Consider the following 26191-nt stretch of genomic DNA (forward strand, 5'->3'; position numbering starts at 1 on the left):
TGGTCTCGAAAGAAACAAATAGTGTCGGTCGACGGGTTATGTGGCCAATCAGACGGTTCGGCCAAGACAATTTCGTGGTCGGCGGAAGGTCAAAAGCATTTATGAGATGTGTCGAGTCACCCGTATCAAACCTGGTCTTTATGGTGGTGTACAAAGGACCAGGGGCCAGGTCGACTGGCTAGGAGGAACTGACCATAGTCGGAAAATAGAAACAGAGGGATTCGCTAGGGAATTCGACGAAAAAGCAAAAAAGGATCGAAGAGAGGCGACGGAGCGCCGTAAATCGGTAAAGACCAGGAGAAAAATAAATCGAATATTAGAGCTTACAGGAAAATGGAGTGCTGGAGAAGAAAGCTGAGAATCACTGGAACGCTGGAATGGAACGCTGGAAGCAAACAAAGTTGCCGGAGCAAATGGTTGGAGAGCAGAAGTAGAACGCGGAGAAGAAAGCGGCAGTGCTGAGGCCTTATAAAGATAGGCGCGGCTGATCAGGGCCATCCGATCTAGGTCGCCGAAATCAAAGCGCACATCCGACCGTTGAATTCGAACCGCCAAACGTCACATCAGCAGCTGTCACCTCGGACGTTCGGCGACTGCGCCGGCGACACGTGGCGTCGTCCCACAGGTTATCATTTAATGAGCGCGTGTTCAGGCTTAATGAAACTGATCTGTACGCATCACGAGGAGATTCGGACAACGTCAACATTAGCTGACCGGTTCGCACCCCTTCGAAATCGGCGGGGAAACGTATCCGAGATACTAAGCATAAAGACACAAAGCCACGACCAGAGAAGAACAATCCTACAGGAACTGAGCAGGATCCAACCCGTCTATTAGCCGATCGACCGACTACTCGCCAGGTCATTCGTCCAGTCAGTCGGACTTTCAGCCTCCTTCGACTAGACTTGAAGAGAAGGCATGTGATGCAGTGGGTAAACGGGGGAGGGGGTCCGTCCAGCAGGAGGTCAAGGTGGTCAACACCCTATAGGCGCCCAACCGGTCAACACCCTGTAGGCGCTCGACCGGTCGACACCCTGTAGGTGCCCGATCGGCGGGAGGAAGAGCCAACCCAGCATCTCGACAACTCGGCTCGACGTCGAGCTTCCGACGCTCTTAAAGCAAAACGGGAAAGAATAATGGTCGTGCGGTCATCCCGCTCGGCTGACGACAGACGAGGCATAGTCCTGCAGTTAGAGATCACTCGCCTAGAATAGTGAACTTGGACATAAAATAACCGACCGAGCGGACATCCTTCAGGAGGCCGCTAGCCGAGGTGACCTCCACTCGGCCCAGGGAGGGTGTTGGTCGATCGGGCCGCCCGCGCAGACTGGTAAAGGACAAAGAGTGGTTAGTGGTATCTTTCTAGAGACCCGTTCCGTCGATAGGAGGCATGGTCAACAGTAGAGTCCGCGGCATGGTCAGACAGAGAATCGTACGGTGGAAGCTTCCACTGTCACGTCAGAGATATGCTCGTGCTATTGAGGTATTGAGACAGACGCGCTTTTCTGACACGCCCATTCTAGGTATGCTTTGAGGGGCGTGCATGCCTCGGGGAGCGTGTGCGCGCCCCTGAGAAGCCCTATATAAGGGCCTCCAGCCTCCAACGGAGGGATGCGCTATTGATTACTGTAGCTACAGTTCTTGTCACTCTCTTTCGATTTCTTGCCGCTAGGAGCTGACTTGAGCATCGGATGGTCGTTGCCGGGAACCCCTTCCCGGCTCAGTTTTGTGCTTGCAGGTTCTCGCCGGAGGTCGACGTCACTCAGAGGGCCACGCAGAGTCAACGAGAGCGTCGCGTCCCTAGGGACCATCGACTCAGCACTCAAATAAGATTTTATATATATATATATATATATATATATATATATATATATATATATATATATATATATTAATTTTATGGAGGATTGTTTAAAAATAGTTTATTAACTATTAAGTATTAACAATTAAGATTTGTTGATTAAATTAGACATCTTTATCTCACTATTTTTACTAAGTATCTTGACCCATTACTGAGTCTCAATTAATTCGGTGAAGCTCAAAATTAAGTTACGTTAATGTCCTTTTTATTTTTCACATTGAAAATGATTTCATAGTTTATTAGTAATTTCCACAAACGCATTAATCAGTGTTTAGAGTTCAAAACTCAACTGCGATATATTATTATAAATTTTTCTCATTAATCAACTAGTTATTTAGATTTCGAGACTCAGCTGTATTGCATTATTGAGAATTTTTCTCATTATTCAATCAAGAATCTAGAGTTCGAGATTCAGCTACGACGTATTATTGAAAATTTTTATTATAAGTTAATTAGGAATATAGAGTTCGAGACTCAGCTACAATGTATTATGGAGAATTTTTCTCATCAATAATTTCTCTGATTGTTTTATATAAAAAATATGTGTTGTTATGTTCTCTTCTTCTTATTCAATCGGTAATGTTTTTTTACTATCAAAAGAATGAATTATTTAAAATTATTAAATAAGGTAATTTTTATAATTTATTAGGTTTTATATTTTTTATTTTTATTTAGAAATCTGTTAGGAATTTTTTCGGTAATAAAAGTGTGGATTAGGGCTCGAGTATTCAATTTCCAATTTCTAAATGCTGATACCTTGCTCTCTTCTTTCTCTCTGCCTCCTATGCTCGCTTATGGCAACCTCCCCCGACAGAAACGGTGCATACCTGAATGCCAGGACGATGATGACTATGAAGACTACATCCCTGTCCACAAACGTCGGGCTATGGAAGCACTATAGGTCCTCCGGCACAAAAGCTTATTTATATATTATATTACAAACGCAACACGTGTACACATCGTGGTAAAGAGAGTTTATCCTCTCTTCTTCCTATTCATAATGGGCCATGTTTTTTTTTCCATCAAAAGAATAAATTTAATTAAGAATTCAATTTTATTTAAAATATTTAAATAAGGAAACTTTTATAATGTTTTAGGTTTTTTATTTTCATTTTTTTTATTTTTATATGGAAAATTGTCATAAGGAAAAAATAAGATTTTATTATAAATTTTTTTGTAAGAATAGGGGTTGATTAGGACACTTTCGAGTATTCACTTTCCGATTCTCCTGAAACTGCTGAAACCCTGCTCCTCTTCTCTATACCTCCACTCACCCTCACTCCTATTCTCTCTACCTCCGCTCGCTGACGATGATTCATCTTCTTTATTTCCGGGCGCATTCTCATGCCTCACCTCCAATCATGACCTCCACCGATAGAAAACGGAGCAAATCGGAACGCCGAGACAACGACGATTACAAAGACTACATCCCTATCCACAAACGTTGGTCTATAGAAGCCCTGAAGGTCCTCTAGTGCAAGAGCCGATTCATATATTATATTACAAACGCTACACGTTTGCACAATCGTCGTAAATAGAGTTTATTCTCTCTTCTTCTCATTCATAATCGGTCATGTTTTTTTGCTATTAAAAGTATAAATAAAATTATAAATTTAATTTTATTTAAAACGGTTAAGTAAGGTAATTTTTATAATTTATTAGGTATTTATTTTTTATTTTAATTTGAAAAATTATTATAAGGAAAATTAAGATTTTATTAGGAATTTTTTTAGTAAGAAATGGGGTGAATTTTGTCTCTTTTGAGTATTCAATTCCCGATTCCCCTAAAACTGCCTAATCCCTTGCTCCTCTTCTCTTTGCCTCCGCTTGCCCTTGCTCTTCTTCTCTCTACCTTCGCTTGCTGACGACGATTTATCCTCCTTCTCTTCGACCGCCTTCTCCTACCCCACCTCTAATCCTAACCTCCACCAACGGAAAACAGAGCATACCTGAACACCAGGACGACAACGATGACTACAAAGACTACATCCCTGTCCACAAATGCCGGGCTATGAAAGCCCAGAAGATCCTCCAACGCAAAAGCTGATTCATATATTACAAACGCAACACGTGTGCACAATCTTCGTAAAAGAGAGTTTATCCTCTCTTCTTTCCATTCATAGTTGGTCATGTTTTTTTTACTGTCAAAATAATAAATTAAATTAACAATTTAGTTTTATTTAAAATGGTTAAATATGGTAATTTTATAATTTATTAGGTTTTTATTTTTTATTTTTATATTTTATTTGAAAAATTGTTATAAGGAAAAATAAGGTTTTATTAGAAATTTTTTCGATAAGAAAGGGGGTGGATTAGGGCTCTTTCGAGTATTCACTTCCCGATTCCCCTGAAACTGTCGAAACTCTTGCTCCTCTTGTCTCTGTCTCTGTTCGCCCTTGCTCTTCTCTCTACCTCCGCTCGTCGACGAAGATTCGTCTTTTTTCCTTCCGGACGCTTTTCCTACTCCACCTTCAATCATGACCTCCACCGACGAAAAACGGAGCATACCTTAATACTAGGACGAAGATGATAACCATGAAGACTATATCCTTGTCCACAAACAGCAAGCTATGAAAACCTAGAAAGCCCTCGAGTGTAAAAGTCAATTCATATATTATATTACAAACATGCATGTCATCATAAAAAAATATTTATGTTCCCTTCTTCCAATTCATAATCCATCATATTTTTTTTACCGTCGAAAGAATAAATTTAATTAAGAATTTAATTTTATTTAAAATAGTTAAATAAGGTAATTTTTAAAATTTATTTGGTTTTTTATTGTTTATTTGGAAATTTGTTATAAACAGAATTTTTTCGGTTATAAAAAAAATTTCCAAACAGAATTTTTTCGGTTAAAAAATTTCGGTTTAAAAAAATTTTTCGGTTATAAAAAGTGGATCAGGGAGTATTCAATTTCCAAACAGCCGACACCTTGCCCTCTTTTCTTCTGTCTCCCTTCGCTCGCCGACACCTTGCCCTCTTCTCTCTCCCCGCTCGCCGACACTCTCTCCCTCCGCTCGCCCATGGCGATCTCCGGAAAACGCATACCTGAACGCCTGGACAACTCTGATGATGATGACTATGAAGATTACATACCTGTCCACAAACGCCGGGCTATGGAAGCTTTGAAGGTTCTCCAGCGCAAGAGCCAATCCGCCTCCTCCGTCGCCGCCCAATCCGATGACCCTGCCTCCGATCCACGCCCCCCGATCGCCGAGGCTAAACCCAGCCTCCTCGTCAAGGCCTCCCAGCTCAAGCGTGAGCTCCCCGAGGTCAGCCCTACCGAGCAGCTCGTCCAGCAGGAGAAGGAGATGATCGAGCACCTCTCTGACCGGAAGACTCTTATGTCTGTCCGTGAACTCGCCAAGGGCATTACCTACACGGAGCCGATGCCCACTGGGTGGAGGCCTCCCCTTGCTATCCGACGGTTGTCTGCGGCTCAAGCCGACGCCATCCGCCGCAAGTGGCACATCCTTGTTGACGGCGACGACGTGCCGGCCCCGATAAGTAACTTCCGCGATATGCGATTTCCGGAGCCTGTCCTCCAGAAGCTGAAGGAAAAGGGGATCCTCCAGCCCACCCCCATCCAGGTGCAGGGTCTTCCAGTAATCCTGTCGGGGCGAGACATGATTGGTATTGCCTTCACTGGTTCGGGTAAAACATTGGTCTTTGTGCTCCCTCTGATTATGACAGCGCTGCAAGAGGAGCTTATGATGCCAATAGTGCCCAGCGAGGGCCCATTTGGACTCGTGGTGTGCCCTTCGAGGGAGCTTGCTCGTCAAACTTATGAGGTCGTAGAGCAGTTCCTTCTTCCTCTGAAGAAGCATGGCTACCCAGAGCTGAGGCCGTTGTTATGTATTGGCGGTGTCGACATGAGGTCGCAACTTGAGGTGATCAAGAAAGGGGTGCATATTGTTGTCGCCACTCCAGGGAGGTTGAAAGATTTACTTGCTAAGAAAAAGATGAATCTCGATAACTGCAGGTACTATTCCTTTACTATGTCAACATAGCTTTAACTCATTATAATCTTGTAAAGATATATGTGAAAATAAACTCAGTTGAAAATACAGCATCTTGTTTGATTATTCAAGTTATTTGCTACAAAATATACACTTTTTGTGTTGATATTTCTACTTGGATCCTGAAAGAATTAGACAAGATAACTTTTTATGAATGGATTAGACAATATTACATTACACATAGTTTAATTAAGGGAAACGATCCAAGTACACATGTAGCTCATACAATATAGTTGTGATTCATAGCTACAACTTGTTCATGCTGATGATTATGCTGGAGGAAATAGGGATTTGGATGCCCTTTCCTACACCTTGTAGAATCATTGGATTCATTTCTGACTATAAGCCCTCACTCATAGCATGTGGCCTCTCTAAATCAGTCTTGTAATATCATCTTCTACCCACATTTTATTGTAATTACAGTTTCTTTTAGCCATTTTCCAATTTGGTGATTATGATCCAATTCAAATCAAAGAAATAGACATTCTAGATCTCCACATATACCAACAGAAATTAAGCGGTTTGGTGAAGCATGCCAATCTGACCAAGGAGCTCAACTTTTTACATGTATGTTTAGTTTGTTTTCCCTTTGATTACATAACCCTAATTACAGTAAAGAAAAGGAAACAAAAATATGTAAACAAAAATAACTAACTTTGAATACCTTGGAGGCAATGTAGACATTTATCTAATCAGTGAATCTTGCAGTACCTTGACTCTCACAATATTGACAGAAATGGGCAATAACATAGTATAGATAGATGAAAAGCATCCTGCATCGTTGCAACTAACAAAAGGAGAATTTAGGCTCAGTTTGTCGTCTAATGAGCACAGGACACAAGAAATCCAGATATGGTTAATTATCTTCATTAATGTGATTCTGAACACCACTTTGGAGATGGTTGTTACTTTACTATAATCTAGGTACTCTATTCCTACCACTATAAAACAAATCTGCCTCATGTAACGAGATATTATGATGTCGAGTCCACCATAATTCTAACCACTCCAAAACATTAGGTGTGTGGGTTCTTTTTCACTCTTAATCTTATATAGATAACAGTTTATTTAATTTGCCTTGTATGATTGTTCAGTGTGTTTAAAGTAACCTGTTTTAGAATTTGGTGGTATTTGGATAGTGCTGTTGTTGGTGGATGCAGAAATGTTGTTGCTCATCCATGTAGTTCATTTATATAGATCTGATGTATCTTTTGGGGAAGTGTTAAATTACCAAGTTTAAAGGATACTGCATTAATTATGCCAAAAAAAACCATACAATTTTCAATTGTTATATGGAATTGTTTCAATTTCACATTTATGATGATTCTAACATCATTTTTTACTGCAGTTACTTGACATTGGATGAGGCTGATAGACTTGTGGATTTGGGATTTGAGGAGGATATAAGGGAAGTATTCGATCATTTTAAATCACAAAGGCAAACCTTACTCTTTTCCGCCACCATGCCAACAAAGATACAAAACTTCGCAAAAAATGCTTTGGTGAAACCTGTAATAGTAAATGTTGGAAGAGCCGGAGCAGCAAACCTTGATGTCATTCAAGAGGTTGAATATGTGAAACAAGAAGCGAAACTCGTATATCTTCTTGAATGCCTCCAGAAGACACCACCACCGGTCTTGGTTTTTTGTGAGAATAAAGCTGATGTGGATGATATCCACGAGTATCTTCTTCATAAGGGTGTTGAAGCAGTTGCTATCCACGGCGGCAAGGATCAAGAAGACAGAGAATATGCAATATCATCTTTTAAATCTGGCAAGAAGGATGTTTTGGTGGCCACTGATGTTGCTTCCAAGGGGCTTGATTTTCCTGACATTCAACATGTAATAAACTACGACATGCCAGCTGAAATTGAAAATTACGTACATCGAATTGGACGAACGGGAAGGTGTGGAAAAACAGGCATTGCGACAACGTTCATAAACAAAAACCAAACAGAGACGACACTCCTCGACTTGAAGCACCTACTGCAAGAGGCAAAGCAAAGGATTCCGCCAGTATTGGCAGAACTTAATGATCCGATGGAAGACGGCGATGTTCTCACGAGTGCTAGTGGAGTCAAGGGTTGTGCATATTGCGGTGGCCTTGGCCATCGAATCCGTGATTGTCCTAAGCTGGAGCACCAGAAATCTATAGCCATTGCCGGTTCAAGAAGAGACTATTTTGGTTCTGGAGGCTATAGGGGCGAGATGTAATTTTTCTGTCAAACTTTGTAGTTGTGTCTAGCTCTCATCACTTGCACATCAAAACTGATTCAGCTCTTGAAGGAACTATCTGTCTATCTACCAGTGCTGACTAAATGCCTTTGGATTTGTAAATTTTTTTTTGTCAACTTGTTGCTGTAATCTTACAGATTGAACTCACTCTTGTGTTCTAACTTTTGCAGAAAATGCTGGATTTACGTGAACATCTTAGAATAGTTTGGTTGGCTTCCTTTATGTGTTTTTTCCTTTTCCTGCCATGTTCTTCACTTCAATAGGGCTTATATAGTTGATTTCAATTATAATTAGGACTAATGGCTGCTCGTCCTCTTTCACATCATTTATAAGATCTGAAGTGTGTTTGAGAATCTTTAAGATTGATTAAATCCACAACAAAGATTTTGAAGAATGTCTTTAGCAAACTGTTTATATGCCCTTGGGTTGGGGGCAGTGCTGTCACAGAGGCGGGGCGGACTGGCCCCCATGTTATCGGATTGAAAAAACTCCAATCCAAAATGGGTTAATTCATGAGCCTGTTAAAAAAAATAATTAATTAAAATTTTAAAATTTAAGCTGCCATATGGATGGATCAAATCTATAAGTCTGTTGAGTTTTCATTTAACTTATTTGGAATCACAGAAGCATGGAGTTGGTGCACTATTGATTATGTTAAAATGCATTGATAAATTGATAAAATTCTGCTCAAATTGTTTAGCCAGATATCAATCCAAAGACTCAATCTAAATTGACAGTTAAATTAACGGCTGTATCTGGATCCCTCAGACCGCACCGGTTATACTTATAATTATTAAGATGCGTTTGGTTCAAAATTATTCATTCAAAGTTATCAATGAAAATTTTATTTGATTTAGATAATCCATGATTCACGAGTAATGTTCTATTTTCGACACGTTAGAAAAGGGGTATATAACTTGGAATCGGAAAACCTCGAAAAACTGAGATTTTCTTGATTCTAGGATTAGCGATTTTTTTTTTTTTACCTAAAATACACTCAAATAAGAGAAAAATATGAGAAAAAGAAAAAATGTAAAGAAAAAAATGAAAAATATAAAAAATAAAATAAACAAATAAAAAAAAACGTAAAAAAATCAAACTAGAAAAAATGTAAAAAATAATTAAAAAATGTAAGAAAATATAAAAAATAAAAAATAGAAAAAAGGTTAAAAATTAAAAAATAATAAAAAATTGTAACAATAAAAAAAAAGAGAAAAAACGTAAAAAAATGTAAAAAAATAAAAACATAAATAAATAAATAAATAAATAAACGTAAAACAATAAAAAAAACGTAAAAAATAAAAACATAAAAAGATAAAAAAAAAACGTAAAAAAAACGTAAAACAATTTAAAAAACCGTAAAAAAAATAATTAAAACGTAAAAAAAATAAAAACATAATTTTTTTTTAAAAAGTAAAAAAATAAAAAAAATGTAAAAACTTAAAAAAAATAAAAACTTAAAAAAATGTAAAAACATAAAAAAATAAAACCATAATTTTTTTTTAAAAAATGTAAAAACGTAAAAAAATAAAAACATAAAAAAATTAAAAAAAATGTAAAAACGTAAAAAAAATAAAAACATAATAAAACAAAAAATATAAAAAAATTAAAAAACATAAAAAAAGGAAAAAAAAATTAAAAAAATTAAAAAATAAAAAAAACATAAAAAAATTAAAAAAACGTAAAAAACAAAGGTAAAAACATCAAAAAAAAAAAAAAATAAAGAAAATGTGAAAAAGAAAAAATAAAAATTTGTAGAGTTTAAGTAATAATAATAATAATAGTTATTATTATTATTATTATTATTATTATTATTATGTAGGGTTAGTTTTATAATGGAAGGCATTACGTAAAAATTAAACTAGATTATTTATTAAAATCTTTAAATAGATAATTTTTTGTTATATTATCTATGTTAAATCAAATAAAATTTGATTATATTTTATTTCTTATAACTTAACTATACATGATAATTTAAACTAAACATACTATATATATAAATTTACGTGGTCTCTACACCTATCTATCTTTTTTTTATTCTAATTTAATAAACCTTAGTTTTATCAAACTAAGGATTTAATTCAGATTATCCATTTTAAATTCTAGGGTTTCTTTCAATTGGGAAGTTATCATTTAGTACATTTTTTTTTACTAAGACTTAATCCAATACCAATTTTACCATATCCCCTGGATACCCTGTCGTTCGATGACTAAAGTAATATGTATAATTTGAATATCACAAGAAACTATTGTTCGCCGAAAATACTTGGAATATCATAAAAAGGCCAAATGACCGAAAATCGATGCGGAATCTTTTTAAAGCGGGGAAATGACGAAAATGCGACGCAGTGTAGGATAAACTTCCGGTCTTCTCCTTTTATCCGTTTCCCCGTTTCCTCCAAAGCTACGACGGCGGCCGCCAGCCAGAGCGGGTCTAATTCTTAGATCGAAAGACGTAGAGAAGCTCCTGCTGCAATCTTCTTGGTAGGATCCAAAACGATTGTTTGACGGAGTTTGGGTGCTAAATTGAGCGACCCGGTGATGTCTTCGGCTGTGGCAACAACCGGAGGGGGCAGCGCTGGTAAGGGGAAAGGCGTCGCGGCGTCGGAGGCGAACAAGAAGATCGATGCATCGGGGAAAACAACTATGGTTGCCAGGCCGAAATCTGCCACGGTAGTCAAGAAGTCCGAGGTAAAGATCTCTTTTTTTCTGAGAAAAATTGCGATCTGGTGTGGGAGTTCGTACGATCTGTCTCTTCCTGCTTGATTGATTTGCTTAATGCACGATTTGCCTTATTTGACTGGTTTTGGATTTGGATTCTGTTGAAGATAACATTTCCCCTTTACATCATTGGTATAAATTCCTAAAAGTCGAAAAATAATGTTCAATTTTGGTAACTTCGATTGAGATTGTGGCTTGTTTTCAGATCTGTTTCTGCTTCAGTTTGATGCTTCGGAACCCATTGATTTTGGATCGGAAGCTTCTCCATTCTTATGCATCATATTGTGTTTCTTTTCCATTGCATTTGTTAAACATTTGGTTCGTGCTAATGTGAAGGTTAAAACAACAATTGCCGCATCCAACGCCTCCAAAACTGTGACAAAAACCAAAATTAGAGCAAAAACCGTGAAGAAAGTGTATTCTTTGCCCGGCCAGAAGCATGATCCTCCTGAAGAGGTTTGTGATTTCCAAACATACAATTCTCCTTTGTTGCAACTTGCAGTTGGGTGAATAGTTCCTTTGGTGTTGTTTCACATAGAGGGAACCCTTGAGGATATTCTATGAATCTCTGTCGAAACAAATTCCCTCAAGTGAAATGGCACAATTTTGGTAAGATTGTTTTCTCTGTTATCCCTACCTCTACACTTGTTCATTGCTTCTGAGCTCCTTTCTTTAGCTGATACTGCTTGCATACCGTAATAAGTGAATTATCATACTATCGACTTGCTAAGGTGATAAACTATAGGCATCTTCATGTATCTGTAAGAAGACAATGCATCACAAGAAGACCATTCATGTAACTTTCATTCTTTGATCGTACACCTGAGACCCATATAATGGTGCTAACAATTTTTCTTTAGCAAAATGTTCCGAAAGTCCCTTTTGGTGAATTTGTCTCCTCCATTATGCTGCCTGAGAGCATATGCAAGAAATCAACTGCTTGCATTTAGGTAAAACTTGAGCCTAATCATATCCTAAAGAAGAATGGTGGTTGATTTGTTTTGATGGGGCACCCCATTGTCCCTAGATCATGCAGGTGGGTGCATATTATGCTATTCTCCTACTGTCATTCTAAAACAAAACACATTCCCCTGTAATTGCAGGCCCTGGTGCAGATATGATTGGGTAGTTAGTAGGAGAATTTGATTTCCTTTGAAACATCTGCTGTGACATGACCTGAAAAAAATTATAGGGTAGATGGGAACTCAAGCAAAGCTATGCTTTTTAATTTTTAGCTGTATGATGGAAACTGAACATCCGGTCTGATATAAGCAATATATGTTAAATAACTCACAGAAGACTGATCATGGGATTAAGAACTATAACAGAATTAAAGCAGAGTTTTTGTAGCATACTTTGTTAGCATTTAGATGAAATGAATGAGAGTGACAAAGAAAGAAAGCAATAAATTTGTTGTTATAGATCAAATTAGATGGTAATCTGGTTCCATGTTGAAGCAACCTTCTCTTGAATTAAATTGTACGCTTCATTTTAATGGATATAATTGAAGGTCTATCCTGCAATCTTTTTCAAACTCCTGTCACACCTCTGTAGTGCAGTGCCCACTTTTGAGCTACTCCAAAAGTGTCAATTTTAGGGCCTAAAGTCATTTCTATTATGAAAAATTCCCTTAATTTGGTGTTTTAATCAAATCTTGAGTATATGCTTGAACACTCATCGAATTGAATATCACCACCATCATCGTCAAGCTGTTTTTGTTTCAAGTATTTAGAGTAGGTTACATAAATCTTCTCTCCATAAAACTTTATCGGAAATGATATCACTAGTAATATTTTGCTATAATGTCACTTGTCATATGCCAAGCACTTGGCACTCTTGCGGCTCCTGTAGTGGGTCAATTCTCCAACTGACAACCTTCACTTCTACAAAACTGACTTTGTGGGGCTATGATGTAGTTAGACAAGTGCCTCGTTGCACAGGAGGAAATTTGGTTAACTGAATGGCCTTAAAACAATGTACATTTTTTCATCTACAACATAATTGATTAAATTATTTATGTACATTAGATTCAATTTTTCTTGTATTTCAGCATATTCATAGGATCTCAACCTATTTACTTCCATATTATTGTCTATTGGAGCTACACATAATGCCCATATCTGTTAACCAATCATCCGCAATTTAAATGTGTAACTCAGATGTAGTTTTAGTCATAACGTTTATGATGTTTCATCTCCAATTTGCAGGATGATGGAGCATGGCTTGTTGTCTCCTGAAAGAGCTAGAAAAACATATGATAAAAAGTTGAAGAGGCTGTCACAACAGAGATTGGGTACCCCCGTTAAACCCAAGCAGGACAAAGCAGAAAGCTCCAAGAAACCCCCACCTCAATCCAAGAATGGAAATGCCAAGGCCAAGAAACAAGCCGATAGTGATGATGATGATGATGGAGATAATGATTTCATTGTCAAACCAAAGAAGGCCAGGATCTAACACAGACGGGTAGATAATCCAATTGTAGAGTTAGACAATGGCATAGTTCTTGGTAGATGAGGTGTGATCCAGTGTCAGAAACTCAAACGAGTGAAGGGAAATGGAGATTGAGATGCGTCAATTATGCTCGCGGCTAACAGTCTGATCAAAAAAAAATTGGGCATTTTTTTAAAATTGTATTTCTCAAATTTATGTAAGATAATAATGGACCTTGGTGTTTGTTGTTGATGTGGATCTTGTCATACGCATAGAATAACACTGCCTGAAATTTAATTGGCCAATCTTATTTTTCATCATTTAATATACATATTTATTATAATTTTACATCATCTAATTATCTAATTGAAATATTTATTGATTATCTAAATACAAATCATATATGATTTGTAATGATATATGAAAAGATTTCCATAATTGAAGGTTTGGTGTTCTTGATTGAACGTTTTGAAAGTAGAAAAAAAAAATATGATTCAAAGATTTTTACTTTATTAAAAATGAAAAAGTAAGGTGAAATGCCAATAATTTCTATACAAGCAGTTAAGAAATCCATAATACATGAGTTTGTTAAATCTAACAGTGCAAGAGGAATGTTACTGATCTCCTAAATCACTCTACTGCTCTTCTACGTGTATATTAAAAAAAAAAAAGGGTTCATAAAGCCTCAAAATATTCCCTATAGAAAAATTCTTAGCCTCACTAAACTCGTTTGGATTTCCAAGTTCTTGAAATATATGAACCTGGGAAAGAAATGGAGTTTGATGCCGTTTCATTTCTCCGTGATCAAATCGTGCAAGCATGGGGGAGATAGTGGTGGGACTGCAATGTCCATGGTGCCGCCGGAGATATCCATGATCTTCCTTGCAGTCACTTGTGATTTTGATCGCCCGTGGACCAAATCTGGGTGTGCATCAGGTTTCCTTTGAGGAATCTTGGTTGTCGAGTTGAGTTTGAGTTTGGAAGATGCATGAGCAGATGCTATTGCAGAGCTCAAAACACCATTTTCCCTCAGAGATTGGATAATGGCCTTCAAACATATAAATGAAACACAAAGACCATGAGGAAAAACTCAGAAACCAGGCAGATATCGATTAGGGATTTTGGTTTTGAACACCATAGCGAATACGGAATGTAGACACTTACCATCGGTGCATATATGCGTGTCAAGATACCCTTCCTGAGGAGCTTCAGATTTAGCTGTTTGTCAGTCCATACAACATGTTCATTGTACCTAGAAGAAAAATAAACATTAAACACAAAAAAATAAATAAAAGACTTAAAGATTTCCAACAAAGTCTGTAGGTACAATGAGCATCCTTTAGAAACTTCATTTGAAAGCTCAGAAACTTACCAACGCAACATTTCTTCTTCAGTGGCAGTTGAAGCAATGATGAAAGCCTGTAATGAAAACAGGAAGGTTGCACTGTTATTTAATTTGGCAAAAACTTGTACAGACAAATAAAGCAGCTGCTGAGCTTTTATGCAAGCATAAATCACTAGTAATATTCACTCTTAAATCACTTAGGTTAACAAGAATTCCTTTATCTTTACTCTACTACGCCTTACACTTCATTTCCAATTGATTCAACTTATATAATTATAAACCTAATTATCATTTTCATCATGTCATCTTAACCTATTTTCTCTTATTTTATCATCTTGTCCAACAATTTAGAGTGCATGAATCACAATTGTATTCAATTTCAAGAATTCCTCACATAAGCTTAGTATTTTAATCCCTAGTAATATACCAGTTTGAATATTCTTTCTGGAGCTATCCAACACCTTGATATGCAATCTTCACAAGTTAACTTCTAATATAAATGTATAAATGGCATACGGTTATCCCACAAAACCTCTTTAGTCACCTTCATTTTAGTTACCAAATTCTTGTTTGATATTCTTATTGTAGCAAAAGTTTATTACGCGCCCCTCACAACCCATCCCAAGTTATGTGAAGAGAGGTAAATCACAGGGTCGTCTTATAGCCGACCGCCAAGTGGCTAAAGGGTGAGAGAAGTTTTTCTTCGAGGGCATGCGCCCGCCGAGAATTGATCCCTGTCCCATTGTAGCAATCTGTCACCCTCTAGCCAACTGGGTACCCCGTGAGGATTATTTCATATTCTTATTGAATCATGCTTCCATAATATCTAAAATTATCAGATTTTTGAATAAAAATCTAATATATAGGAAATGCATGTTCCTCCATTTCAATCACCATTTTTATAAATATGGTTTGGTGTGAAGTACTGAAGCCCATGGTACAGACCAAAATGTAATTTACAAGGATATACACATTATGGTTATTATAACCTGTTGGTTGACAACAGATATAAAATACATAAATAAAAAACTCAACCTATAAGTGAGCTGTGTATAGATAAATGAAGTAGTGGCAAATGATCTTGAAAAAATAAGCATTCTTCGTCAATCAAAAAGGAAAACAAACTGCAAAGTAATTTCTTGCAATGTTAAGCACTTACCGCTCTATCAAAATCTAACATGAAGCACCTCTTGACATCCTCCTTGGTTGGCTTACAGCCACACCGATCTCGTCGGGATGTCAAATCGGAGAACTTTGAATATGTGTAATGCAGTACAGCAGCCTCCTCTAACTTGATCTCACTACAGGGAAAGGGATCTTATGAGGGCTGTTGTTTGGATTGCCACAAAAGAAAATAAAGTACCAAAAAATGTTGTCACTAAAGGCTAGGATATTAGGGGGGAAATTATGGTCCATTATCTGATCTAAACATACGCAACTGCAAAAGCAGAGCGTTGTCCAAACATATGCAAGGAAACATCTTACTTTGGAGATTTCATGTAGTTGTGCCATCTATGTGCACCATTTGGCCGAAGATTGTCTTGAATTCGTGCAGCTGATTTCCCATTTCCATATGTAAGGAAGTAATTGGGATTACCACGTGTGGCCTCTTTATACATACCAAAGTAAATCTCTTTTGGTAGATGATCGTAATTCTTTTTGAACAAAGATACCTGTGGAGAAAGAACATGATATGAGGTTTAGTCTATAAGCTAGGGAAATTGTTTAACAAGTATAGACTGATATTGGAATACAAACTGTAATATTTATGCTCACTGGTTTAAAAGAATAAGGAAAACACAATGAGTCATATACCTCGCTGAAAGGATCTTTGATTTCATCCCTCTCAACACTGCTCTCCTGGATCCAAAAACATCTATCATAGGTGCAATAAAACATCATGTTCTTCTACAAGTACAAAAGCTTACATACATAATTTGGAAATATAACCATGTCAACATCAGCAGGAACATCAGAAAGCAACTGAGTTAAAGAGTATTCCTTTGCACCTGCTGGATGCATTAACTCATCTGTGTCAAGATGAATGATCCAGTCCATACCATCATCCTTCACCAAAAGAAATCAAGTTATTGCTTAGAAAGGAGCAAATTTAGTTATCTATATAATTCCAAGTAGTCCATGCTTCCTAAAAGATAATTGTTAGACAAACACAATAAATATTGTTGACACATCAAAATATTTAATTGCTTCTCATGCACTTTTGCAGAATGTTGAAATGCAACAAAAGCTCCCATACCCGTGCCATGACTATTGCCATCTCCATGTTGAGTGATTGCTTGACAAAGAGTTCATAATTACAAGGCTTGTAAAAGAAGCCCGCTAACCAAGTCTCATTCCATATTCGGCTGTAGAATGAAGGTAAATGAAGTCTATTCAACATTTTACCGTGCATTGAAAAATCATGCGAAGCAAACATTTCTATAAGAAACAAAAGGAAGTCATTAATCTTTCTATTAGGTGTGTGAAATTCAAGAAAAAACATAATCCATCAAAAAATGTCAAGAATCTCTGATGGAAGTACTTTCATATTTAAAACACATCTAAGTGGACATCATTTAATCATGTACCTAAAGAATGAAGGTGACTTTTATTAGTCTCTCATGCCCCTCGGTCCCAACACCACCAAAGGTCAGATTAACAGAGGAAAAAAACTCTAGAAGAAAAAAAACTTCCTACTATTGAATCTTGCAGATGAGTTTCTTTCACATTTAATTTGACACTAAACTTTTAGGTAAAAAATTCATTGATGTATATTTCATTATGCTACAATTGGAGTTTTCCATCGCAAAAAGATGTAATGTGTAATGTTATGCAAGCTATGTAGAGGTTCAATAGATAAGAAAGAACAATCTGCTTCATTTCACCTTAGATGTCTAAAAGTCACACAGCTCATGAAGTCTAAAAGTCACTAATGGAGCTATTCATTTTAGCATTTTTAGCTTCAGACATTATGTGAAATGAATCTGTAATACTTCCACTCAAAAGAATAGTCAATAGTGAGTTCTAATTGATTTTGTGCTTCTTCAAGAATAAAGAACTTAAGAAGACCGTAATGAATAAACTGACCTTTTTGCCTGCTTCTCCTCAAGTTCTTTAGTTCTGTATATGACTTTTACACCCTGCCAAAATACAAATCCAAATAATAGAATCGAGGAGTCTTGCAGTACTTGAATTAACTAGAGAATAGATAAGAATATTCATCTTATGATCCCCCCAAAAAAGACTGGTTAACTTACAGGTATAGATTCAAGAACAGCTGAAACATGAGGCTTCGCAGCCTTCCCTTCAACAAACAGAAAAAATTGTGACACACCGATGACCTTGTGATAAAATAACCAAGGTATAATCTGCTCTAAACCGGCTGAGGTGCTTGTTGTTATGCATATCTGAAGAATGATAAGAAAAGCTAAATTTTTCAGTCAATTAACAAATCAGTGAAGGCCAACAAAACGAAGCCCTTCTCCTTCTTCAAATATTTATCTAGTAGATCTTCGTCCATGATTAAGGTATCCCATGGCACAACGACAGAATCACAAATGAAACAACATGATCACCGATGAACCTCACCAAATCCCTACCGAGATCTGGATTCCAGTTTGCTTCGCACATACAAAGTTAAAACTCACCCCAAGAACTATTCAGAAACGCGCAAGATCTCACCTTCGGCTCCAGATCCTTGTCGAAATCGAACTTCCAGCCGCGGTAGTAAGGGAAGGAAGGTGAGGAATTAGAGCTGAGGATGTCCGCGCAGTCCGAGGAGAAGCGCGCAACCACGGAAGGTGTGGACGAACCTGACGAACTCCGGGGGCTGTTGTCCGTCCCCGGGAACCCCTGGGCGTCGGCCACGAGCCACCGCGACGCGGGATCATCTACGCCGCCGCGCCACTGGAGGACGAAAGCCAAGGCGGCGAGCGTCATGGGGAGCGCCGTGAGGAATAGAAGAAGGCGGGAGGGGAAGGCCTGGTGCCGGTGAACCGCGTCGAGGCCCGCCATTGGGCCGATCGAATCAAAGAGGAGGAAGATTTGGAAGGCGAAATGGAGAATAATTATATATAAACGGCGACAGCAATTATTGCATTGTAGTAAACCGCCGGAGGATTTTATAACATCGCCGGCGGCAATAACCGCAGAGGGCAATAGGTAACGAATAGATTGACGACAAACAGTGATTCCAGAAATTTTAGGGTTAAATAGTCAAGTCCTTGTTTGTTGAAAATTTTTCTCTCTCCGGACTTTTTTCAAAATAATTAGAATTTTTGGTGGAAGGACGGAATAATAATAATAATAATAATAATAATAATAATAAATAATTAATTAATTAATTAATTAATGAGCGATTTTTTTATTGGAATCATTGAAATATTTATAAATTATCCTAAAATCTCTAATCATAAATTAAATTTTCTCTTTGGTCCTTATGTTAGAAAAACTTTATTCCTATAATAATTTTTTTTACTTCTAACTCCCTCATGCATATCGATTTATCTAATTATCCTTATTTTTTTAGTATAAAAAATATGAAATGAAATATAATTCCTCCTAAGTAGAACATATGTAAACTAAAATACAATATATTTTTTTAATCAAATTGAGCACAATTTTTTTTGCATGACTAATTAATTGACGCACTCGATTCTAGTTAAATAGCACTTAGTTTAGTAGGAATTATACTATTATTTTTAGACCAAAATCCCTCGTTATTTTTTATAGGTAAAAAGAAGTTTAAAATAAGATATAATTTCTTCCAAATTCAGTATCATTTAATTAGAATTGAGTATATCAATCAATTGATCATGCGAAAAAAGAATTGTACTCAATTTGATAGAAAATATATTAAATTCTAGTTAAAATATACTGAATTTAGGAGGAATTATACTTCATTTTAGACTTTTTGTACCTAAAAAAATTGAAGATCATTAAGTCAATCGATGTGCATTAAGGAGTTGAAGTAAAAAAAATTACATGTAGAAAGTAAGAATAATTTTTTTCTAACACAGAAACTAAGGAGAAAGTTAAGTTTGCATACAGAGAGTTTAGAATAATTTACCCTTAAAATAACACTTTTTTTATTTTGTCTTATCCTAAGCAAGTATATATATTTGTCTTATCCTAAGCAAGTATATATATATCTTTTCAAAAACTATCTTTAGTTTAGACACTATTGTAGTAATATACAAATTTACATGCTATAAAATTATAACAGTTATAATCTAGTAACTATTATCTAAACCCTAAACCCTAATTATAATAGTTATAATTTCATGACTGCTATGATATAAATATTTTAATTACATAATATTTAACAGTTATAATAAATTGATACCGAGTAGAATATAGATTATTCTGGAACATGAAGTTTCAGAGGGATTACGAGAAAATAAGAGAGAAATTACGAAAAAAGAAGTAGCACAAGCTAAGTTTTAAAATATTCTCAAGAAAATAAGAACGGAAATAGAAGAATAAAAGAGATGTAACTATAACATGACTTAAGCGAAACTAAATGATTCAATATCAAAATAACTTATCCTAAAAATTATCTAAACATAGGTTTATATAGCTCTCAAAACTCTCAAAATATCTAAACAAAAAAAATAGTCAACTAGTCTTAGTCTATAAGATTTAGGATAAATTAACTAACAAGACTTAGTTCCCTAAGATTTAGGACAAAATTCAATATAATTAAGGGAAAAAAGTAAACTAAACTTAATCAACAGATAACTAATTAAAAAAATTTCAAAAGATGCAAATATGAATACTTTGGATACCCTCTTGCATCCCAGAGTTGAAGAGAACTTGCCCTTGAGTTTAAGGTGGGTGTATCCAGCTCCACAATACAATGACTTACGTGTTTCACATTTAAACATCAAAAGTTTTTAAATGAATAAAAAGTCGTAACATGTAGACATTATTATTAATCTTCTATAGTATCTCGCAATGTCCAATCTTTCGATCTTTGAGCTTGTTGTATTCACCAATAGTGAAACGGTCACGAGTTAATCCAGCTCAAACCATATCGCCAATGTAAAAAAGAACATGGCGTTGACGCTGATCTACCTTGATCTTATACGTGGTGTTGTTTTCTTGAATTGCCTCTTAACCTACTCATGAATGACTTGAAGATGCTCAACAATCTTCTCAGCCTTGGGGTTAGCTTATCCTGGATGCAAAATAGGGACTAAATCCAGTATCTCGGATGGGCTTCGTCCATAAACAACCTCAAAAGGAATCAAGCCAGTGGTAATGTTCTTTGATCTATTGTATGTGAATTCTACTTGAGGTAAAATCATATCTCATTGCTTCAGTTTGGTTCCTGTGAGACATCTCAGAAATTTTCTAAGCTCTAGTTCACTACCTCAGTTAAACCATCCATTTGAGGTGATAGGTACTGCTGAAGTTTAGCTTTGTACCTAGCTTTCACCATAAAGTCTTCCAAAATCGACTGACAAAATTAGTATCACGATTTGAAGTAATAGTTTGAGGAATATCATGTAAATGAACAATCTCTTTGAAGAAGAGGGTAATAATCCGAACAACATCCACGATTTTTCTACATGTCACAAAGTGAGCCATCTTGGACAATCGGTCCACCACAACTAGAATAGAATCTGTGGTTCGTTGGGTGTGGGGTAAACCTAATACGAAATTCATGTTGACCTCACACCAAGGGACCTTGGGAATTGGTAAGGGAGTATACAAACAAGCATTGGTGAGGGTTCCCTTAGATTGCTGACAAACAAAACAACAGTTCAAGAAATGAGCTACATCACTAGTTAGCTTGGGCCAATAAAAGTCGGAAGAGATGAGGGCTAATATCTTATCTCGGTTGAAGTGTCCTTTGTTATACAATTTACTGATAATGTGATGCATTAAGAAACAGTCTGGAATACATAATCATAGTCCATGAAATACATAATCATTGTGCATAATAAAATTATTGGGAAACTCATTCGTTACCTCTTGAAATATCTTGCCAAAGGAGGGATCATCATCAACATACATATCTAATAAAGTTCCAACGCCGACAACCCTAATGCTTATGGTAGTAAGCAAGGAAGAACGATCTGCAATACGATTAAGACTCCCGGATTGATACTTTAGCGTGAAGATGAACTCTTGTAAGTAGTTTACTCACTTGGTGCGTCAACTACTCAGCTTTGTGTTGTCCATTGATGTACTTTAAAGCCTCATGATCGGTGAACAAGATAGATTCCTTCTGCATGAGATTATGATGTCAATGCTTCACGGAGTGCACAATAACGTAAAATTATATGTCATAGGTAGAGTAATTTTTCTTAGCATCGGATAATTTCTCATTGTAGTAGGGCATCCTAATTGACTTAGAACACCACTAATGTTAATGCTAGATGCATCATAATTTATTTCGAATAGTTTGTCAAAATCTGGAAGTGCTAGAATGACTGCTTCAGTTATCTTTTGTTTCACCAGTTGAAAACTAATCGTAGCTGCTTCAATCCACTTGAACTCACGCCCCTTGAGATATTCAATGATAGGAGCAATCAAGACAATGAAATTTTGGATGACTTGACGGTAGAAAGAGGTCAATCCATGAAAACTTCGGATGTCATGAATGGTTTCTGGTTATGGTCACTCTAAGATTATGTCTATCTTTGATGGATATGCACAAACACCATTAACAGACACTATAAATCCAAGAAACGAAATTCAGGTCATGAAGAAAAAACACTTCCTGTTGTTAACAAACAAGTGTTCCACCTTTAGTTTCTCAAAAATAGTTCGGATGTGATCAAGGTGCAAAGCCTGTGTCGGACTATAAATGAGAATGTTGTCAAAGTATACAACTATGAATCTTCCCATGAAAGGTTGCAAAACCTGATGCATTAATCTCATGAATGTGTTGGGTGCATTTGACAGTTCGGAATGCATGACCATCCACTCATACAACCTATGTTGTGTCTTGAAGGATGTCTTCCTTTCATCTCTAGGGTTGATTTGAATTTGGTGGTATCCACTCCTAAAATTGATCTTGGAGAAGATCTTAAAACTAAAAAGTTAATCCAACATGTCATCTAAGCGAGGAATAAAAAATCTATACTTCACCGTGATTTTGTTGATGACTCTGTTATCAACACACATGCACCATGAACCATCTTTCTTTGGCACTAGTAGGGTAGAGATTGCACATGGGCTCATACTCTCATGAATATAGTCTCGTCTCAATAGCTCTATAACTTGTTATTATAATTATTCGGCATCCTTAGGGCTAAGACGGTATGCTGGCTAATTAAGTAAGCTTAACCCTGGAACAAGGTTAATCTGGTGGGAATGTCTCTTATAGGGGAAGTCCCATAGGAAGCTCTTCACGTTAATATTAGCCCTTAGAGCCAATTATGAGATGATTGACAAGGAAACTTTTGTATCATATTTCATTAATAAAAGACAATGATTATTACTTTTACTTCAAATCTATGTTAGATAAATAAGTATAATAATGTCATAAGATAGTAGGTTCTAGTTTATAGTGTATCAATTGGTTGAATTAGCAATGGAAGACTGTAGATATGTATAGACACTACTCTTAACTATTCCTAGTCAAGAATTAATATACAAGAATAATATTAATGTGTTGAGACTTGCATGTAGGTCAACTGATGACTTAATCTCACAAGTCATAGATATAAGGTATCAAGTTTATACATGGGTATATATTAAAGAATATATACTGAATTGACCCACCATATAATTGATGACTTAGTAACTATTGGTATGAATAGTCCTTAGACCTGAAGTAACTACAGTTCCCTACATAGGAAGTTGTGTGCTTTGATATCGGCAAACGTCACCTATAACAAGGTGAACTATAAAGCCGATCACTGATTATGTAATAAGTTATGTGGAGGGATATGAGGATGTAGATGAGATATATCCTTTCCATATGATGGAAATAATATTTGTGGATCCCTTGATTAAGTAGAACTACTAAAATGTATGGTCATGTTCAAATAAGTCGATATAAGATATTGAACTGATTTGGTTAAATAAGTCTACTTGGAGATCAAGAAACACAATAATTGATAAGAGAATGACACGGTTTATATCTCATTGATCAATCTAGATATCGAGAATAGAAGACCAAGCCATACAATAAAATAGACACAGAAAGGTTAGATCAGATCTCGACATTCTTGTCACTTGGGTAGTAATGATGCATTGCTAGATATCACTCATTGCTTATGTATCTAAAAGTTTATATTAGATATATTGTCAATGTTACAAGAACCTATTGGATTACATACAAAGAATATGTTAATTTGAAGATATATTTATTTTTAGTTTGACTAAAATATGTGTAAATATCCTATGGTAGTTTTGATGTGATCAACCGAGTAAAGTTAGGTCTTGTTGGTATTTAACCCATGTGTCTAACTGTGCAAGAACTTAGGAGCACAGGAAGTCAAACGAAAGACACAGCTAGAGAGAAGGACGACACGAGAGAGAGCTGACGGGTTCAGTGCGTCCTGTTGGATCGTGATGTTTCGATAGAGGGGGGGTGAATATCGATTACGAAAAATTCTTCGATAAGAGTTAAACGCAGCGGAAAAATTAACCAATGCTAACACAGACCAATTTTACTTGGTTCGGAGCCTGTGTTGACTCCTACTCCAAGGCCTACACTAGTTGAGTGCTTTCGGTGGACAATCACTAGCAATTCGAAATTTATTACAAACTAAGTACAGAAATTGCTAATGAAAAAATAAAAGCGATACCAACAAAGGAATAACTTGAAAAGAAAACGTGCGTTGTCGGAGCTTCGTTAGCGTTGCAGGAGCGCAGAGCAGCAGAGCAAGCAGTAGACGATCTTCTTGTCAGTTGTTGTTTTGAGCTCCACCCCTGACCCTCCTTTTATATGAGGCTCGGGGCGGCCCGGATCCCTTCCGGGTGCCCTGGTGAGACGTGGCAGGTCCAACCAGCGAGCTCCACGTGGCGATGACGCGATAGGATAAAAATTGCCTCCCAGGCGCCCGGATCCCCTCCGGGCGTCCGGACCACCTATCTCCAGGGAATAGCTTTCCTGCAAAACAAGGTTAGTCCGAGGCAAATAGATAATGTATATCATGCAAAACAAAGTGTTAGCACAGTTTATAAGTTCAATATAAAAGGTATGACTTAGATTCTGTCTTTCCGAGACCGGAATCTAGTCACGATCTCGACTTAGATATTCGAAATGGATCTAAGCCGGATCGACGCCTAATGTTCCCTTCCCGGGAACGCGTCCTCACAGTCACTCCCTTCTAGTGACTTACCTTTACTCACCTGCCAGACGTCCGGTCAGCCCTTCGACCCGTCTGGACTTCTCGCCAAGTGTCCGGTCAACCCGTCGACCCGCTTGGACTTCTCGCCAGCTATCGGGTCAGCCCGTCGACCTAGCTAGACTTCTCGCCAAGCGTCTGGTCAGCCCATTGACCCGCTTGGACTTCGTGCCAGACATCCAATCAGCCCGTCGACCTGTCAGGACTTCGCCTGCACACTCGGTCAGAGTGTTAGATCACGACAAACCTAACTTAACCTGATTTGTCATTCATCAAAACCTGAGTTAGACCGTTAGTGCTAACCGCACCAACACGTCCGAGGTACGAGATGCTATGGAAGAGTACGCAGTCGGACGAGAAGGAGGCACATGACGTTTCCGAGGGACGAGAAGCCAGAGTGGAAGTTTGTTCGAAGGCCAGAAGTTGGGTTCGGGTGAGCCCTACTCTGGATGGCTGAGATCACCCAAGTGGAGCTGGAGCTGAAGTGGAAGACCGGGAGCCAAGCAAGCAAAGCTTAAGCGAAAGAACCCAAACCAAATAGTTAACATGATGTTAACTCGGGTCTGGGCGCCTGGAGCAAGCTTTTATCCGGAACGCGACGTGACGCGTTTTGATTCGACGGGGATAAAAGTTTATCCCCTCCTAGGCCCCTGGAACCCTTCCAGGCGCCCCGACTAGGGCTATAAATACAACCCTGATCCCAGAAGATCAGAATAATACTTGTAATTCATTTCTTTTCAATCTTGTAATGTAATTGAGTGCTTTAATTGTTGTAAAGAGGTTTCTTCGCCTAAATGAGAGTTTAGTGTACTTTCATCTTCCTTGGATTAACAACCTCCCTGGTTGTAACCAAATAAATTTCGTTGTGCCTCTTCCTTTCTTTAATTAGTCTTTTATTTTTTTATGCAAGAGTTAGATTTATTAAAGATATAAAAATTTGAGGAAGGTTCATTTTTATTTGCAGGGTCATTCACTCCCCCCCCCCCCCTCTAGCCGGCCGCCAAGGATTCAACAAGTGGTATTAGAGCGAGTTCGCTTCAGGAGGACTAACCACCGAACGAAGCACACGAGATGGCCAGACCGAGCATCAATCCACCAAAGTTCGAGGGGGAATTTGTGAGCTTGAAGAAAAAATTGGAGGTATTTTTTAAAACAGTTTTTGAATTATTAATAATTATAAAATATAGTTTTGTAGCTCCGAAAGACAAAGAAGAATATCAATGGATGAAGAATGAGCAAACTGACTTTGTGACAAACAACAAAGCAGA

The 26191-nt window shown here is 37.2% G+C and overlaps 3 protein-coding genes across 3 annotated transcripts; 2 read left to right on the top strand and 1 right to left on the bottom strand.

The window, feature by feature from the left end:
- The first annotated feature begins 4786 nt into the window (after nucleotides 1–4786).
- On the top strand, nucleotides 4787–8328 carry LOC122056019 (DEAD-box ATP-dependent RNA helicase 35-like). The gene is made up of 2 exons (XM_042617753.1): nucleotides 4787–5846; nucleotides 7232–8328. Exons 1-2 carry the CDS (start codon nucleotides 4888–4890, stop codon nucleotides 8094–8096), a joined length of 1824 nt encoding a protein of 607 aa, XP_042473687.1. The 5' UTR covers nucleotides 4787–4887; the 3' UTR covers nucleotides 8097–8328.
- A 2100-nt stretch (nucleotides 8329–10428) lies between these two features.
- On the top strand, nucleotides 10429–13573 carry LOC122056020. The gene is made up of 4 exons (XM_042617755.1): nucleotides 10429–10808; nucleotides 11175–11294; nucleotides 11377–11447; nucleotides 13046–13573. The coding sequence occupies exons 1-4, from the start codon at nucleotides 10659–10661 to the stop codon at nucleotides 13290–13292; spliced, it is 588 nt and encodes a 195-aa protein (XP_042473689.1). The 5' UTR covers nucleotides 10429–10658; the 3' UTR covers nucleotides 13293–13573.
- Nucleotides 13574–13758: 185 nt separating this feature from the next.
- Nucleotides 13759–18795, bottom strand: LOC122056021 (glycosyltransferase-like At2g41451). Its single transcript, XM_042617756.1, has 11 exons — nucleotides 18295–18795; nucleotides 17871–18020; nucleotides 17701–17753; nucleotides 16871–16979; nucleotides 16546–16680; nucleotides 16429–16473; nucleotides 16099–16286; nucleotides 15773–15914; nucleotides 14641–14687; nucleotides 14433–14520; nucleotides 13759–14316 (listed from the first exon to the last, which is right to left on the bottom strand). The coding sequence occupies exons 1-11, from the start codon at nucleotides 18625–18627 to the stop codon at nucleotides 14059–14061; spliced, it is 1548 nt and encodes a 515-aa protein (XP_042473690.1). The 5' UTR covers nucleotides 18628–18795; the 3' UTR covers nucleotides 13759–14058.
- Between the last annotated feature and the right edge of the window lie 7396 nt (nucleotides 18796–26191).

The sequence above is a fragment of the Zingiber officinale genome, chromosome 3B (genome assembly GCF_018446385.1).
Source record: "Zingiber officinale cultivar Zhangliang chromosome 3B, Zo_v1.1, whole genome shotgun sequence".
NCBI lineage: Eukaryota > Viridiplantae > Streptophyta > Magnoliopsida > Zingiberales > Zingiberaceae > Zingiber > Zingiber officinale.

Bases quoted from the DNA above. Each gene is read 5' to 3' on its own strand.
- LOC122056019 (XM_042617753.1), top strand. From the start codon at position 4,888: ATGGCGATCTCCGGAAAACGCATACCTGAACGCCTGGACAACTCTGAT. The intron at 5,847-7,231 runs GTACTATTCCTT...TTTTTACTGCAG, and splicing joins ATGAATCTCGATAACTGCAG to TTACTTGACATTGGATGAGG.
- LOC122056020 (XM_042617755.1), top strand. From the start codon at position 10,659: ATGTCTTCGGCTGTGGCAACAACCGGAGGGGGCAGCGCTGGTAAGGGG. The intron at 10,809-11,174 runs GTAAAGATCTCT...GCTAATGTGAAG, and splicing joins CGGTAGTCAAGAAGTCCGAG to GTTAAAACAACAATTGCCGC. The intron at 11,448-13,045 runs GTAAGATTGTTT...TCCAATTTGCAG, and splicing joins AGTGAAATGGCACAATTTTG to GATGATGGAGCATGGCTTGT.
- LOC122056021 (XM_042617756.1), bottom strand. From the start codon at position 18,627: ATGGCGGGCCTCGACGCGGTTCACCGGCACCAGGCCTTCCCCTCCCGC. The intron at 18,021-18,294 runs GTGAGATCTTGC...ATCATTCTTCAG, and splicing joins ACAAGGATCTGGAGCCGAAG to ATATGCATAACAACAAGCAC. The intron at 17,754-17,870 runs GTAAGTTAACCA...GTATTTTGGCAG, and splicing joins CTGTTCTTGAATCTATACCT to GGTGTAAAAGTCATATACAG.